Raw genomic sequence first — 14,877 nt, 5'->3', positions numbered from 1 at the left:
AGATCAGCTAGATTCTGAGTCTTATGCCACTGGTCCTCTTGCTGATCCTACCAATGCCTCAATGTCCCGAGCTGTGAAATATAGATGTTAACCACTAAGCACCATGCCCATCACACACAGAGAATGGAACATGGTATCTATAAAGCTGATGTAATAGAGGGCAGTAGGAGCCCAGTGTGGAGGAGCAAGACAAAACACAGGTGATGCAGTCTCATGGCCAACTGAAGTCACCTCTGTGTTGGAAGGTCCCTTGAGCCTAAATTTTCACTGAAGGCTGGCCTTCAGCAATAGGGCACCAATTGATATAGACAGGGAGCAAGCTGAACTATGAATTTAGCATTTCCAACTCATTCTGAAGATACTTTTGGTGCTAGTGTGTTTGGAACACATGGAGGACCTGTAAGGAACTCAAGGACAAGCTTGGCATGCTCCAGGCTCCCCTGGGAACCAGTCTAGGCAGGGAGGAGGACATTTACCCACAGTAAAATGTAGATAGAATAGCAATGGTCAGTGCTGTCCCTCTGAACTGGCTTGGCTACAATGTAGGGTGAGTGTGAAGGAGGGAGGTCTAACTTCTGTCTAGCCTCGTGAGAACACGTTCATTCGTATGTCTCAAAGTGTCTTTCTTATCTCTGCTCTAGGGTCAGGGTCAGCTCCATCACTTGAAGACCCATGGAGTGGTTCTGTCCAAAAGGGCAGCAGACAGAAGATAGAATAAACTGTGTTCTTTGGGAGTGGCACTGATAAAGGACATGTCACTGAGGGTTTCAAAGATTAAAAGCTGCCATATAAATGGGGATTAGGTTGGGGTAACTCTGCCTGGAATGTGATGGCTAGTTACATTCACACCTTCTACCTAAGGATTGTGATGTTCAATATTCAAAGACAGAGTAGCCAAATGACAGCTGTCAATGAGCAGTGCACTGGCTTGTTCAACATGTCCAGAGGGGACACTCTCCTGGAGGGATGGCTATAATCATGCAGCCATCAGTGTCTGACCAATGCTGTCCATACTGGTACAAGAGTAGGCATGGCCAGTGTACAAATGAGGCCTCAAGGAGAGCATGGTCCTCAAGTCTACTGCTGGAAGTCATGCTGTTGGCCCAACCAGCCATTGGCTATGCTGAGCATGAATAAGCCACTGGAGGAGGCAGCCACAAGCCTCCAACAACTTTAGAGTGACCCAGACTCCCTGCCTTGACTCTGGCTATGACTATGAGAAATATCAACTATCCAAGAAGCTTGCCATTCGTTAGCTTCCTGTGAAGCTGTGCGTCCCTCCAGGCAGGTGGAAAAGATATCGTGAGCTATAGGGGAAAATATATGTATCTCATGAGGCTACCATGAAGAACCTCATCAGAATTTGGGCCATTCCAGCTGTGCTCACCCATGGACATGCCTGTATTTATAGCAAAGGTGTAGAGTTCTACAGCTACAGAACTTTGGGGAGATTGGGACGTACTTGGCACCAAGAGCCTCTAGCAGGCTTAGAGGTGACACTGGCCACAGGGTGGGAAGAACAGTGGCCTAGTTGCACTTTTGTGCTGTAATCAAGATGCCCTGACACAAAACAATGACCTGGGTTTCTCCATACTGGTTTTGTTTTGTTTTGTTTTGTTTTTTGTCTTTCCCTTTTAAAGATTGCATATAGCAAGTCAAAGTACATGATTGAAGCTTCCATAACCAACCTCATTTTATCAACATGAAGTTATTTCATATTAAGGAGAGCAAATATGTGACTTGTATTTGCTCACAATTCCAGGTTACAGTCCATCATAGCAGGAACTCAAGGTGACAGGAACTTAAAACAGCTGGTCAGATCACATCCACAGCCAAGAGCACAGAGGAATGGTTACGTGTATGCTCCTTACTCAGATACCTTTCTCTATTCTTATACAGTCCAGGACTCAGATTCAGGGAATGTTGCCACCTACAATGGACATTAGTCTAATAAAGACAACCCCCCCCCCATAAACATACCCACAGACCAAACTGATCTATCCAGTCCTCGTCGAAACTCTCTTCACAGGTGATTCTAGAGCGTGTCAAGCTGGCAATTAAAATTGGCCACTTCAGTTGGAGAGATTAGTGCCCAAAGATATATCTATATGCACAGGTTTCAGCGGAGTTGGAAACTGTGCTGTCACTCTGTCAGTGACCTCAGGGATCCACCCTAGGGAGAATCAAGTTAGCATCATAGCATAGTGGGAATAAATAGGTGTTTAGGGAGACAGCTATTGGAAAAGAATGTTCTCCCTCCTAAGCATCAGAGATACTATGGACTTTCTAAAGTTTCTTGGAGTTCAGACATAGCAACGGCCTGAAATGAACTTGCATGCACAACACCAACCCAAGATTGTGACTCCAAAGTATGAGTGAGGTTAATTGATAATACTCTTCTTTGTGATTTATTCATTCACTAAACATTTCTACAAAATGTAAATATTAGAAACCAAGTCAATAAAATTGAAATTTTAATATAGCTGTGAACTTCTAGATCTTTGGCATTTTTTGTTTTGGTCACGTCTAGAGGTAGATTGCTCTTTTAGAACATTAATGTTCCATGAGCAACTAACTGGTCAAAATGCAACTTGCTAGGACTGTAAGTAGTAATTTAAACATCTGACATGCATTCTCATTGGCCCCTAGTCGAAAAGGCTGAGATGAAGCTGTTGGCAGGTTTGATTCTTTCTAAGGATTGTGAGGTTGGGATCTGTCTTGTTTACTTTTCCTGTTGTGATAAAATACCTAAACAAAGGGAACTTAATGGAAAGGGAGTTTAGTCCATCATGCAGAGAAGTCCTGGCAGTAGGAGGTTGAGGCTGTCATTTAAGATGCAGCCACACTCATTCATGAGGCAGCTAGAGATGAACACCTGTGTTTGGCTCCCTTTCTCCTCCTTATTCAGGTTAGGACCTGAGCCCATCTGGTGTGCTCACAGTTAAGGTGGGTCTCCTACCTCAGTTAATGTAATCAAGATAATTCCACACAGGCTCACAATGAGCTCTGTCTCCCGTGTGATTCTGGACCTCATTGTCAACCCAAATTGACAATGAAGATTGGCCATCACAGGTCCCCCAAAGCTCTGTGACGGTAGATTTCCATCTTCCACAGATGACTTCCCACCATTCTCCTTCCTTGCTGGTATCCCAATGGCGTCTGTGAAGAAGCCATCACACACACACACACACACACACACACACACACACACACACACACACACACAGAGTAGATTAGGACCTACTCTACAGACCTCCCTTCAATTTGATTCCTTCCCAGTGACCCTCTACTTACAATTCTTCTCTCTTTCTCTTTTAAAGATTGCACATGGCAAGTCAAAGCAAATGACCGGAAATTCCATGAACAACCTCATTTTATGAACACCAAGTTCTTTTGTATTAAGGAGAGCAAATATGCGGTAAGTTATTGACAGAATTATTTTTATACTAGCCCAAGTTTGCCTAGTCAAGTCATGCTTCTCCACTTCAAACAGTATCTTCCACCTAGGTAATTACTAACCTGGGGCTGTTGATAACCCTCCCCTATTCTACAGAATGTCATTTTTATTAACATTTAACTACCCTGAAGGTTGGTAGGTGTGACTTGAAACAAAATAGAATTATATTAATGGAAACATCCCCTGTGTAGTGGCGGAGTTCTTGGTAAAATATTTTATGAAAATTATAAAACACCATCACTGAAGCCTTTCTTGGAAAGTAACAAGTTGACTCTGCCTTGGATAGATTTAGAGATATCAAAGAGATTTTCACCTAAAAATGCTTATTTCTTTAAAACATGATAAAAACATATAGAGAGATGGTTCAGTGGTTAAGAGCACTTGCTTTTGCAGAGGACCCAGGATTGGTTCCCAGCACCCACATGGCAGCTCACAACCCTCTCTAACTCTAATTCCTACGAGTGTGGCACCCTCTTCTGGCCCCTGCAAGGACCAGGCATGCATGTGGTACATATACATACAGTCAAAACATTCATATGTATGAATAAAAATCCATAACCCTATAAGACAGGGTTATTAACTTGTCTGTATTAACTAATACAGACAAGTATTAGTGAAAAGCAGAGAAATGAATTTATTCATTGTGGCCACATTGAGAAGAGAAACAATTAAAGCCATCAGTGACTTCCCAATTCCATCTTCCAGACCCTTCTGTGAGGTTAAAGTTAACTAGAGCATGAGAAGTATGCATAACTAAGCTGTCCACCCATCACTGACCCATCATCGCGATGGTCTAGTCAGATCTACCAGGTGATCTGACAAGTTGTCATAACTATGTAAAAATCTCTTTCCAGGAAAGAAATTCCTCCTCTGGCTTTTTTTTCTCCCAACATTAGAGTGTTGAGACATTTTCAATTTCTTGGGGACCACTGTTTCAATAGTTTGATAGCCAAAGAGAAGGGTGTAGGTGCTTATTCTTAGACTCTCTTTTCTCCTGCGGACTGTTAGAGTACCACAGCTTGTGGCTTAGGAAGCAGAACTTTATTTTGTAATAGTTTGGGAAGTTGGAAGTCCAGAGTCAAGAGGCTGACAAGATAGGTTCCTTATGGAGAATCTCGGGACCAGATCCATGCCTGGCCCAACATCTGGTGCCTGCCCACAAGTCTTACCATTCTTTGGCTTGTAAACATATCATTCCAATCCTTGCTTCTATCTTCTCCCTGTGTCTCTGTATCCAATTTCCCCCACCTTCCTATAAAGGCTCCAGTCCTTAGCTTAGAACTCACCCTGATCCATTGTGAAGTCATCTGGATTTCACCTGCCAGGACCCCATAGACAAGATCTTGTTAAAAGGCATTAGAGTTAGGGGTTAGTATACATTTTGGAGGACACAATCAACTTGCAAAATGGCTTTTGCTCTTTCGGACACAGTGGCCTTCATCTTCCCTTAATAAAAGGTACTTTCTTGCTCTGTTCATGTTGACATCAATCTTTGCCCCAAGTTCTAAGAGGTCTTATGGCTCAAGAAGTGTGTCAGCAGGATCCATAAAGTCACAGTCTGGTGTCTGTGTCTTGTGATCTAGACTCTTATAGTCATCCCAAGCCTGGCTAGAATGAAATACTTTAAGAAAATCTCAGTATTCTTCTGGCTGGAAAATTATGACCCTGGGCTTTGACAGGCTGTGGGAAATAGTCATTTGTGCAGGTGGGTGTACTTGTTGTATGGTACCATTTAGAATAATTCTTTTTTTCCCCCGACAGAATAATGCAATTAAAACATACAAGTACAACGGACTTACCTTTCTACCCATGAATTTGTTTGAACAATTTAAGCGAGCAGCCAATTTCTATTTCCTGATCCTTCTTATCTTGCAGGTAATGCCCTTTGATGCCTTGAATCTGTTGTCAGTGACTACACTGTAGGTGTGCAGCAAATAAACAATCTCTAACGTGTTTTATATTTATAGTAGGGTTTTCTACATAAGGGATCTGTGCCTCATGTGCAGAACCAGCCCAGTGAGTTAAGAAAATAAATGAGGCAGATATTATTCTGATTCTATTTTGCATTTTTGTTTCAGATATGGGGGTTGAACTTTGAGCCTCATACATGTTCTACCCCTGGGCTACAGCCTCAGCCCTCTTTTTCACTTTTTTCAATTTGAGGCAGAGTCTCATCTACTCACCCAGGCAGGCCTTGAACTTGTAATCTTCCTGCCTCAGCTTCCCAAGTATCTAGGATAACAGTCCTGAACCAACAGACATGGTCTAACTCTGTTTTCAGACAACTGATTTTGTACTGATGTGAGTGATAAACTGTATCCCTAAAGTAAATAAAACTAAAATATTTATAAAATTATTTGTACCTTAAAATTAATTGGGTTTTGTTGTTTGTTTTATATTTATCTTCTTTTTACTTAGTCATCTGTTTTTCCGTAAGGATACTATTGACTTTTTATTGATAAATTGTTCATAAAGCTTCTAAGTTATTTTTGTAAATTGGTTTTACGTTAGAAAGAAAATACTTTTTTTTTTTAAGCCAAGGAGTTCTTATCTGGAGCATTAGACTTTTATCTGTATAGAAACGGTTACTATAATCAAGGGGCTCTCCACATTTTAGTTAGTGCTCAGAATCGACCTTTAGTACCTGATATGTGGGTTATAAAGATAACTTAGTCGGTTGGCTTTATCAGATCCTTTATCACAAGGGTTGGATGGGAAAACACAACTGGGATTTACTAATGAAGCGCTAACATGTAGCGGATGTACATCTGAGAGGGATGTAGGGTATGTGGAGCAGAAAGTATAGACGGAGCAAACACACGAGGAAGAAGTGGCTACTCAGCAGATGTTGGCAGTCAGAAAGCCTGATAACTTGATGGGAAAGGGCGTGTCAATGGGCAAGTGTACAGGTGTACACTTCGAGTCATGTTTGGTTTCTCTGTGGTCAGTGGGCTACTTAACCTTCATCGACTTCTAGAAGGAAGAAGGCAGATTTACATGCTCGTGATAAAGCTGCAGCACGTTTACTTTTCTTAAGACACAGCAATCTGCATTAAGGCCACAGCCACGGACAGGCTGTTTGCCTGCTTACTTGCTCTCTGTGAGGTCAACACCAGCACATACTCCATCTTGCAGAAAACAGCTAAGGCTTAGTGTAGTAAAGTAACTTGTCCAAAATCTGAAAGCCTGAATGTGTAGGGCTGAACAGGGCTGAACCCGGGAGCTTAACATCCAAGAACCAGATGTGGACCAAAGATCAGCAGGTTTCTGACAGATCTTTATTAAAGACGTATCCCTTGCACCTGAGAGACTATCTTGATCCAACAGAGGAGATTGCTTTGTTGCCTGAGCCAGCAGCAAGGACCATGATGGGAGCTTTGCCTGATCAGTTGCCTTCAGAAGCAGCCATATCTATTGTCATCTTTTGTTGCATTGAAGGACCCACAGTAACGGGCTGGACACGTTGCTGCTCAGAATTAGGGGCTGCTCTCTCCCCCATGCCACCTACTTTGATTTTTTTTTCCAGACAGGATTTCTCTGTGTAATAGTCCTGGCTGTTCTGGAACTCACTTTGTAGACCAGGCTGGCCTCAAGCTCACAGAGATCCACCTGCCTCAGCCTCCTGAGTGCTAGAATAAAAGGTGTCCAACCACCACCGCCCAACCCTACTTTGAATTTTTACACAATGGTTTAGATGTCTCCCTTTGATGCCTAGTTAAAGCCACAGTGAGATAATTTCTGGGGCCACTGTCTGCCAGACTGTTCAGAAGCCAGAGAGAGCCAGAAGAATGGTTCTTAAATGTCCTTTCCTCGACATGTTCCTGTATGTAGACTTGTTCAATGATAGACATTAGGCTTAGCAAACTTAAAATCAGGTCTCCACTACCTGTAAGTTAGGTATGTTTTCATGGGAAACCTGTGTATGCAAACTTTTCCTTTTCTTTTAGGCAATTCCTCAAATCTCTACCCTGGCATGGTATACCACACTGGTACCGCTACTTCTGGTGCTGGGCATCACAGCAGTCAAAGACCTGGTAGATGATGTGGTAAGGACTTCTCAAGCCACCTTCTTCGCATTGTTCTGACCTTACTAACATTCGTCATTGGTGCTTTATATTTTGAGATGATTCAAACAATACTTCCTCATCTTCCTTCCCAAGGCTCGCCACAAAATGGACAAGGAAATAAACAATAGAACGTGCGAAGTCATTAAGGATGGCAGGTATCCATTTTTAATTTAGCTACAAAGATTTCATGCATAAATATGTCTCGAGGCATACTGAAAGATAATTCTATTAGAGCCTAGAAGTCTATGGCACATTAGCTGTGTGTGTGTGTGTGTGTGTGTGTGTGTGTGTGTGTGTGTGTGTGTGTGTGTGAACATGAGTGCATGTACACAGGGTGCCAGAAGTCAATGCTGGGCATCTTCCCACAGATGCTACTGCCTCCCTTTTTGAAATCATGTCTCTCAAGGTTGTGGGGCTCACCAATTCAGTTAGACTGGCTGGCAAGCAAGCCCGGGATCTGCCTATCTCCACCTCCCTAGCACTGCAATTACAAGCACGTACTGTCATCCCTGGCTATGGGGATCGAACTCAGGTCCTCAAGACTTCATTGTAAGCACTTTACTGACTGAGGCATCTCTTCAGCCCAGTACATTAGTAGTTTAATAGTGAGTCATCTCTGATAAAGAGAGATGTTACCTCCCCTTCAGGGCGGTGTAGCTATACCCAAATTGGATTATATGTAGTTGCTGATTGGGCTTGTGCTCCCAGACTATCTAGCACTTCCACCAGCCTGCTGCCTCTAATGTGCTGCTTCTACTTTGACAATCCCAAATGTGTCCCCTTCAGGGATTTCCTCATACAGGATGTCCCCATACCTTCCCTAGTTTGCCACCTAAAGTGATTTCTCCCTCCTCTCCATTTTCAGAACATTTAGTGCTCATTTCTTTTATGACATAAATTGTATTAGAATTATTTGGGGAGGTATCCCATCTCCTGGTCCAGACTATGTCCTGCATCTCCTATGCAGAAAATATTCAATAAACTCTTGTTCAAGAAACAGAGAATGCAGTCAGCTCTGGCCAAGTCAACCAACTGAGGGAGCAGGAGTGAGTTGTTTTATGAGCAAGGTCCTCAAGGAATGAGTCCAAAGTCAAGTGCTAAAAATAGGATTGAAGGCCCACCTCAAAAGACTGTTTAATGTGTCCACAATTAGGAAAGGAACCCAATTTACAGCCACACATCCACTGCAGTTAGTTCAGAATAGGTGCCGCCAAGTTGTCAATGTTGACACAGGCTTTCTTCTTGTACATAAATGGATTCTGGGCTGGAGGTCACCTCTGGAATCCCCTAGAGTCAATATTGTGAAGAGAGGGCAAGATTCTTTGCCATCCCACCTCACTGTTTAGTGTGCATCAGTGATGTTGGTAATGAGCAGCCCTGAGACTAGGAAGGGAGCTCAGAGCAGAGCACTTGCCTACTATGCCCGAGGCCCTGGGTACCATCCTGAGAAATACGCACGCACGCACGCACGCACACAGGCTTTGCCTTGAACTTGTCTGAGGAGCATCTCCAGCAGATCCATGGCTCTGGCAGCTTGAACAGTGGAACCTGTAAGAATTAGGGCCATCAGTGAGGTAGGACCTAGAAGCTTCGTTCCAGGAAAACTGTCACATCACTCAGAGAGCGCAACAGAATGGCCTCTGATGTTCCCAGAGTGGGACATAAAGTTGCTAAGTCCCTTTGTAAGTTGGGATTAACACATACATTTCTAAATCATGATGTAAGAAATATTGAAATATTAAATTAAGTATAAATTTCCCTTCACTTTATGTTTTGTTTATGTTTTAATTTTATTATTATTATTATTATTATTTTTTTTTTTTTTTTTTGTGCTGGAGCTTGAACTCAGGACCTTTATACAATCCTAAACCGGCACTCTATCACCAAGCTCCATTTACTGAATGATAAGCCAAGATTATTTGTAAAAGTTCTGGCATTGGGGATTTCAATTCTTATGAACTGAAGAAACTTGATATTAGCAAATACTTAAAATGTATTTTAAATTTCAAGTTTTCTGTAGTTTGTGAGCACATGAGAGGGCAGCATAGTAATTAAATGTCTGTGCTCAGAAAATGGCTTGCTGGATCCTGCGAGGCTGTCACAGCCACTAACAGAACACATCCGACACTTTTGCTGCTCATGACTCCTTTTTTGCCTGAGAAATTTTTAGTGAAGCCTCAGGTATGTGGGTATGTAAAATATAGATATAAATCTATCATTGTCTGATAATAAATTATAAAAATCATTTTAGAGCAATTCCTTGCTACCAGTATAATTCTTTGCCATTCATTAAGAGTGAAAGTGCATTTTCATACCAATGGAATGAATGTGCTTGTGTATTTTTATATGAAGAATTAAGTCTTGGCTGAACATTTGACATTGCAGGACTTAGAACAGCTTTGGCACTTTTCAGAGCACTGGTCAATATTTACTGGTCTGTAAATTGTCAATGCTGGCATCTCTGCTCCATACAAATACACAGTACAAATGGCAGAGTGAGTTTAGAGCCATTGAAGAAATTGTTGCAAATTTTATTCTAATCCCAAGCCAGAATTTACTTTTTTTTTTAACAAAATTAAAGTAAGCAACTCAAAACCAGCAAATTTTTAATTTATTTTTTAGGCTATCATATGAAGTAATGGACTCCATTATGGCATTTTCATCATTATCTGTCATATTTTGCTCTCAACAATTCCCTTCCAGCAATTATTAAAATCAAGTATCTCAATGTAACACAAACTTTCTGAGGAATATGTACAGGAAATATTAAAGTCTTTGTTTCCCACAGTTAAAGAGTTATGTCTCAGCCAGGCATGGTGGTGCACACCTTTAATCCCAGGAGGGAGGCAGAGACAAGCAGATCCCTGTGAGTTCAAGGCCAGCCTGGTCTACAGATTGAGTTCCAGGATAGCCAGGGCTACATAGAAAAACCCTGTCTCAAAAAAAAAAAAAAAAAGAGTTATGTCTCTATGAGAACAGAAAGCACTGTGTGTACCATGCAAACACCACACTCTGTAACAAGTACTGTTCTCACACCTGGGCCAAGGCATCCCGGCCAGTGTTTATAGACAGAACCGTGGCTGCAGGGAAGTCCTGTGATACAACTTGGATAAGCACTCCCAGAAACACCTCAGGCTCATTAAGCATTTGATTTGGGGTTTTGAGTTGTTGTGTGTTCATAAATCTGTTACTGTTGCCAAACATTTGCCAACCCCCATGGTTGCGTGACCTCAGATGAAATAGTAAGCCGGGGTTTCCGAAGCCATGACTTAGTACACCTTTTGTGTGCGTGCGCAAGCCTTTGGGCCTGAGTGTTATAGTTTGATGCTTTGTGAATGTGGATTCCTTAGAAAGGGAAAAATCCTGTGGAATTTAAAGAATGAGAGGAGTCCAGTTTTAAGGCCATTGGGGATTCTTGGTGGCCTGTAGGGGACTCATGCATTCCTGTCCTTGTACAAGCACTAAGCAAGTGATGAGTGACAGAGGGGGAGAAAAAAAAAAACCAACCCAGGGAGGGGCAGCAAGCCCAGAGCATAAAGTGAGAGGGGTGGCCACTGTCCCCACTATGTGGAAGTGCCCCCTGGTGGGTTCTTCCTTATGTTGGTAGGGTAGAACCCAGCAAAGTCCCTTTGCCATTGTCTCCCAAGCAGGGTACGGTGACTCTTGTGACGTCATTGAAAGGGAGAACTTGTAGCAAGCACTTTCCTGTAATCTGCACATTTTCCCAGGAAGAGCGATAATTTCTTGGTCTGAAACTTAAAAACCCAAATTGTCGTTATTTTTGATGTTTAGGTTCAAAATCATCAAGTGGAAAGACATCCAAGTCGGAGACGTCCTTCGTTTGAAGAAGAATGATTTTATTCCCGTAAGTGACCAACTTCTGCTTCTCTTATTCTCCTCATGTGTACCCACCCCCTACCCCACCCATGTTCCTTCCACTCTGGGGACCCTGCGTGATAGGTGTCTTTTGTTTTGGACAGGCTGACATTCTGCTGCTGTCCAGCTCAGAACCTAACAGCCTCTGCTATGTAGAAACAGCTGAGCTCGATGGGTGAGTGTGTGTTAGGTGGACCTACATCAAAGGTGGCTTGGAAGAAACATGCATTGCATATTCTGGGGAGGAAACCCCGAGACTTGACCTTTGCCTCAACCACTTGTTGGCAGTCTGACTGTCCAGAGTGGACTGACTCCTTTTTTCTATAAAATGGAGTGTTCACTATAAAGGCTGTTCCCTGCCTCCCATCAAGATCACGACTAAGCAGTGATCAGACTCACAGACGACCATGGACTCTGTTATAGCTTCAGAAATGAGACTAGGTTCTTTGTCAATAGACAATTTTTTATTCGCTTATCAGTTTTAGAATAAAGTGCTGGTTTTTGAGCCATTTTCAGTAGATTTATTGAGTTCTTAATTGCATGTAAATATTTAATCTACTATTTAATTATTACTCCATGAGGAAGCTGAGGCCCAGGGAGGTGAAGTAGCCTGGCTAAGGTCACACAGTAAGGGACAGTCAGGGCTCTGTTCCTTGTGACCCTTGTTTCTCATAGCCCAGAAATGGGCCCACTGCTTTATGAGGGTCTAGAGTCACAGGTTTGGACATCTAGCCTTCCCTGGCTCTGTAGATCAGCCAGTCGATTGTCCAGTGACATCACTCTTACTCCAAATGCTGGAAAATTCTGAAGTTTTCCAGAGAGAGAAAGTCCCGTCCGTCATGCCTTGTCATAACCAAATGGTGGAACTAGGATCACCAGTCAGCTTCCTAATGAGTGGAGACTCTTGTGTGACTCACAGCCTGGTTCTCCTAAGTGGATGTGCCTGCCTGGCCCCCATGGGGCGCTAACACTTGCCTTCCTTTGTGCTGTGCTTGGAGCAGCCTTGTGGTCTGGGCAGCCTGTGTATTCCTGCCGCCTCTTTTGCTAGCTAGAGCTGCCTTTCAGAAACACTTCCAATTGCCTGCTCCAGAAAGTACATGGACAGGAGGTGCTGAGCAGGGTGTCTGCACTGGGTTGGTATGCATACCGTTGTAGTGTGGCAGCACGTTGTAGACCAGGTTGGGGGTGAGAAGTTCATTTGAAGAGAAGGCTGTGGGTACTTCGTGGCATGGTGGCACACTTTAGGTTTGTAATCTTGCTCTAGCATCAGATGGTCCCATCTAAACTTACAATTAGAGTTTGAAAAAAGAACAAGCTAACAGTCAAGCTTCACCTACTCCCAGGAAGGCCTGATGTTAGTTTATGGAATTTTTTTTTTGTTCTTTTGAGCTCCAAATGGTGTTCCTTAAATTTTACCTGCTTCCCCTTCCCTGTAGAGAAACCAATTTGAAGTTCAAAATGGCCCTTGAAATCACAGACCAGTATCTCCAAAAAGAAGAGAACTTGGCAGCATTTGATGGTTTGTACAGAACTACCTTACTTGTTTTAAATTCTAGTTGTTTTATTTGGTGTCCATTGGGAAAGCCCCGGGTCTTTTGTATTTGACTGATGTTGTGAATCACACCATTTGAAAAAGGTTTCATCGAATGTGAAGAACCCAACAACCGGCTAGACAAGTTCACGGGAACGCTGTTTTGGAGGAAACGGAGCTTTCCTTTGGATGCTGATAAAATCCTGTTACGTGGCTGTGTGATCAGGAACACCGATGTCTGCCATGGCTTGGTCATTTTTGCAGGTACTTCTCGAATGTGCTTCTTGTTCTTGCGATTTTAAGTAAGATCTGAGCTGTCCAGGCTTGACATCCCAGCCCTCAGGAGGCTGAAGCAGGAGGACTGATAATCTAGCTAACTAGGACTGTATAGCTTAACCATGACTCGGACGTGTTTGTAGAGAATGAGGGGTGGGAAGTGCTTTTCTGTTCTTTGTCTATCAAAAATCACAGAAAGAGTAATTTTATTGACATGCTTGTTAGTTGAACTTTCCAACTATTCATCACATTGAATTTTCTATTTTTAGGGGCTGACACTAAGATAATGAAGAATAGTGGGAAAACCAGATTTAAAAGAACGAAAATTGATTACTTGATGAACTACATGGTGTACACGGTATTTATTTTTCATTCTAGTAGATGAGAGATTAGATGAGACTACTGTCTTTTGCAATAATTTTGATGTATGTTTTTCTAATGCACGGCAATCTTACAACTTTAGATGGAATGCAAAGAGGCCTGGATACACCAAGCCTAGTAGGATGGATGTTAAAGGGAGTCCCATGCCTTTTCTGAGAAATTTCATACTTCAAGCAGGACAGCCCCATCGGGGAGAAAAAAAATCAGAGGCTGCCCCCAGGTGTTTTCTTGATTGGTTATTGACTAGTTAAGAACCGGGGACACTACCATGGGGCCCTTACCAAGTTGTTAGGGTCAGAGCCCAGGTCCTGGCATCCCCAACAAGCTGGGCTTGGCCACCCAACCTCACTAGGTCAATGAAACAGGCAAGTACTAGTCAGAAACAGAGAAAGGAGATTTCCTCGGCGTGGCCACACTGGGACAAGAATTCCAAGCCTGTTGTCAGGATCATGGCATGAGGTTTAATCTCAACTAGAGGGAAGGAAGTGTCCAAAAGGAAGCAGCCTTGGTTAGGTTGGGGTCCCACCCATCACTGACCCATCATTGTTTGAACTCCAGTTCCAATCCTCTGGCTGGCCAGCGCTTTAGCCTTTTCCTTTGCTCAGCATTAGATTCCTGGGAAAATTCCATTTACTTGGGGACCATTGTCTCAATAGACTGATAGCCAAAGGGGTGGGCACAGACATTTCTCTTTAAAATATCTCCCCTCTATTAGCCAGGAGTGTTAAAATTCTAGGAACTGTAAAGTGGATTTTATTGCTGTTAGTTTTCATAGTAGTAGTTATCATAAACGCAGATGTGTCTGTGTGTGTGTGTGTGTACACATGAGCTCATGTGCTCTCATATACATATGAGTTTGCACACCCACCAACCTAAGGCAAGGCCAAAAATAAGGCTTGTTGAGGGTCTTCAAAGCCATACCCAAGCTCAAGATTAGGCGGATGCATGGGGTTTGGATATACGGGTGCTCACACCTGTGTCTTGCTGCAGCCCAAGGTTACAAAACAAGATGAGCAGAAGGCTCATGAGACGAAATCTAGAGGAAATTTGTCTAGACCCCACATTGAATCACACCAGATAGGCACTCAGTTCCCTCAGCAACAGTGTGTGGCTGTGTGTGTGCCCTGTTGTCTCCAATGACGCTTCTTAGAGACTCTTTTAACTGGGGGCCAGGTGTGTAGGCTCCACTTGCCCACCATGCTTCAAATTCCAGACTTCCTGTAGGAATACAGGTGGTCAGCATAAATGGTGTTGTCTGCCCAAACAGGCACACTGATCTGTTCTTATAG

The 14,877-nt window shown here is 42.9% G+C and overlaps 1 protein-coding gene across 1 annotated transcript in view; it reads left to right on the top strand.

Moving 5' to 3' along the window:
• The window catches only part of Atp8b1 (ATPase phospholipid transporting 8B1), a 130,310-nt gene that overhangs the window by 77,786 nt on the left and 37,647 nt on the right, over nucleotides 1–14,877 (top strand). Inside the window, exons 3-11 of the mRNA XM_006985186.4 lie at nucleotides 3,321–3,418; nucleotides 5,219–5,332; nucleotides 7,405–7,503; nucleotides 7,618–7,679; nucleotides 11,317–11,389; nucleotides 11,505–11,575; nucleotides 12,837–12,919; nucleotides 13,037–13,195; nucleotides 13,477–13,565. Coding sequence (XP_006985248.1) covers nucleotides 3,321–3,418; nucleotides 5,219–5,332; nucleotides 7,405–7,503; nucleotides 7,618–7,679; nucleotides 11,317–11,389; nucleotides 11,505–11,575; nucleotides 12,837–12,919; nucleotides 13,037–13,195; nucleotides 13,477–13,565 — 848 coding nt within the window. The remainder of the gene's footprint in view (nucleotides 1–3,320; nucleotides 3,419–5,218; nucleotides 5,333–7,404; nucleotides 7,504–7,617; nucleotides 7,680–11,316; nucleotides 11,390–11,504; nucleotides 11,576–12,836; nucleotides 12,920–13,036; nucleotides 13,196–13,476; nucleotides 13,566–14,877) is intronic.

The sequence above is a fragment of the Peromyscus maniculatus genome, chromosome 19, assembly GCF_049852395.1.
Source record: "Peromyscus maniculatus bairdii isolate BWxNUB_F1_BW_parent chromosome 19, HU_Pman_BW_mat_3.1, whole genome shotgun sequence".
Lineage (NCBI taxonomy): Eukaryota > Metazoa > Chordata > Mammalia > Rodentia > Cricetidae > Peromyscus > Peromyscus maniculatus.
The sequence above is the reverse complement of the archived record's forward strand: the minus strand, read 5'-3'. Positions and strand labels throughout refer to the sequence as shown.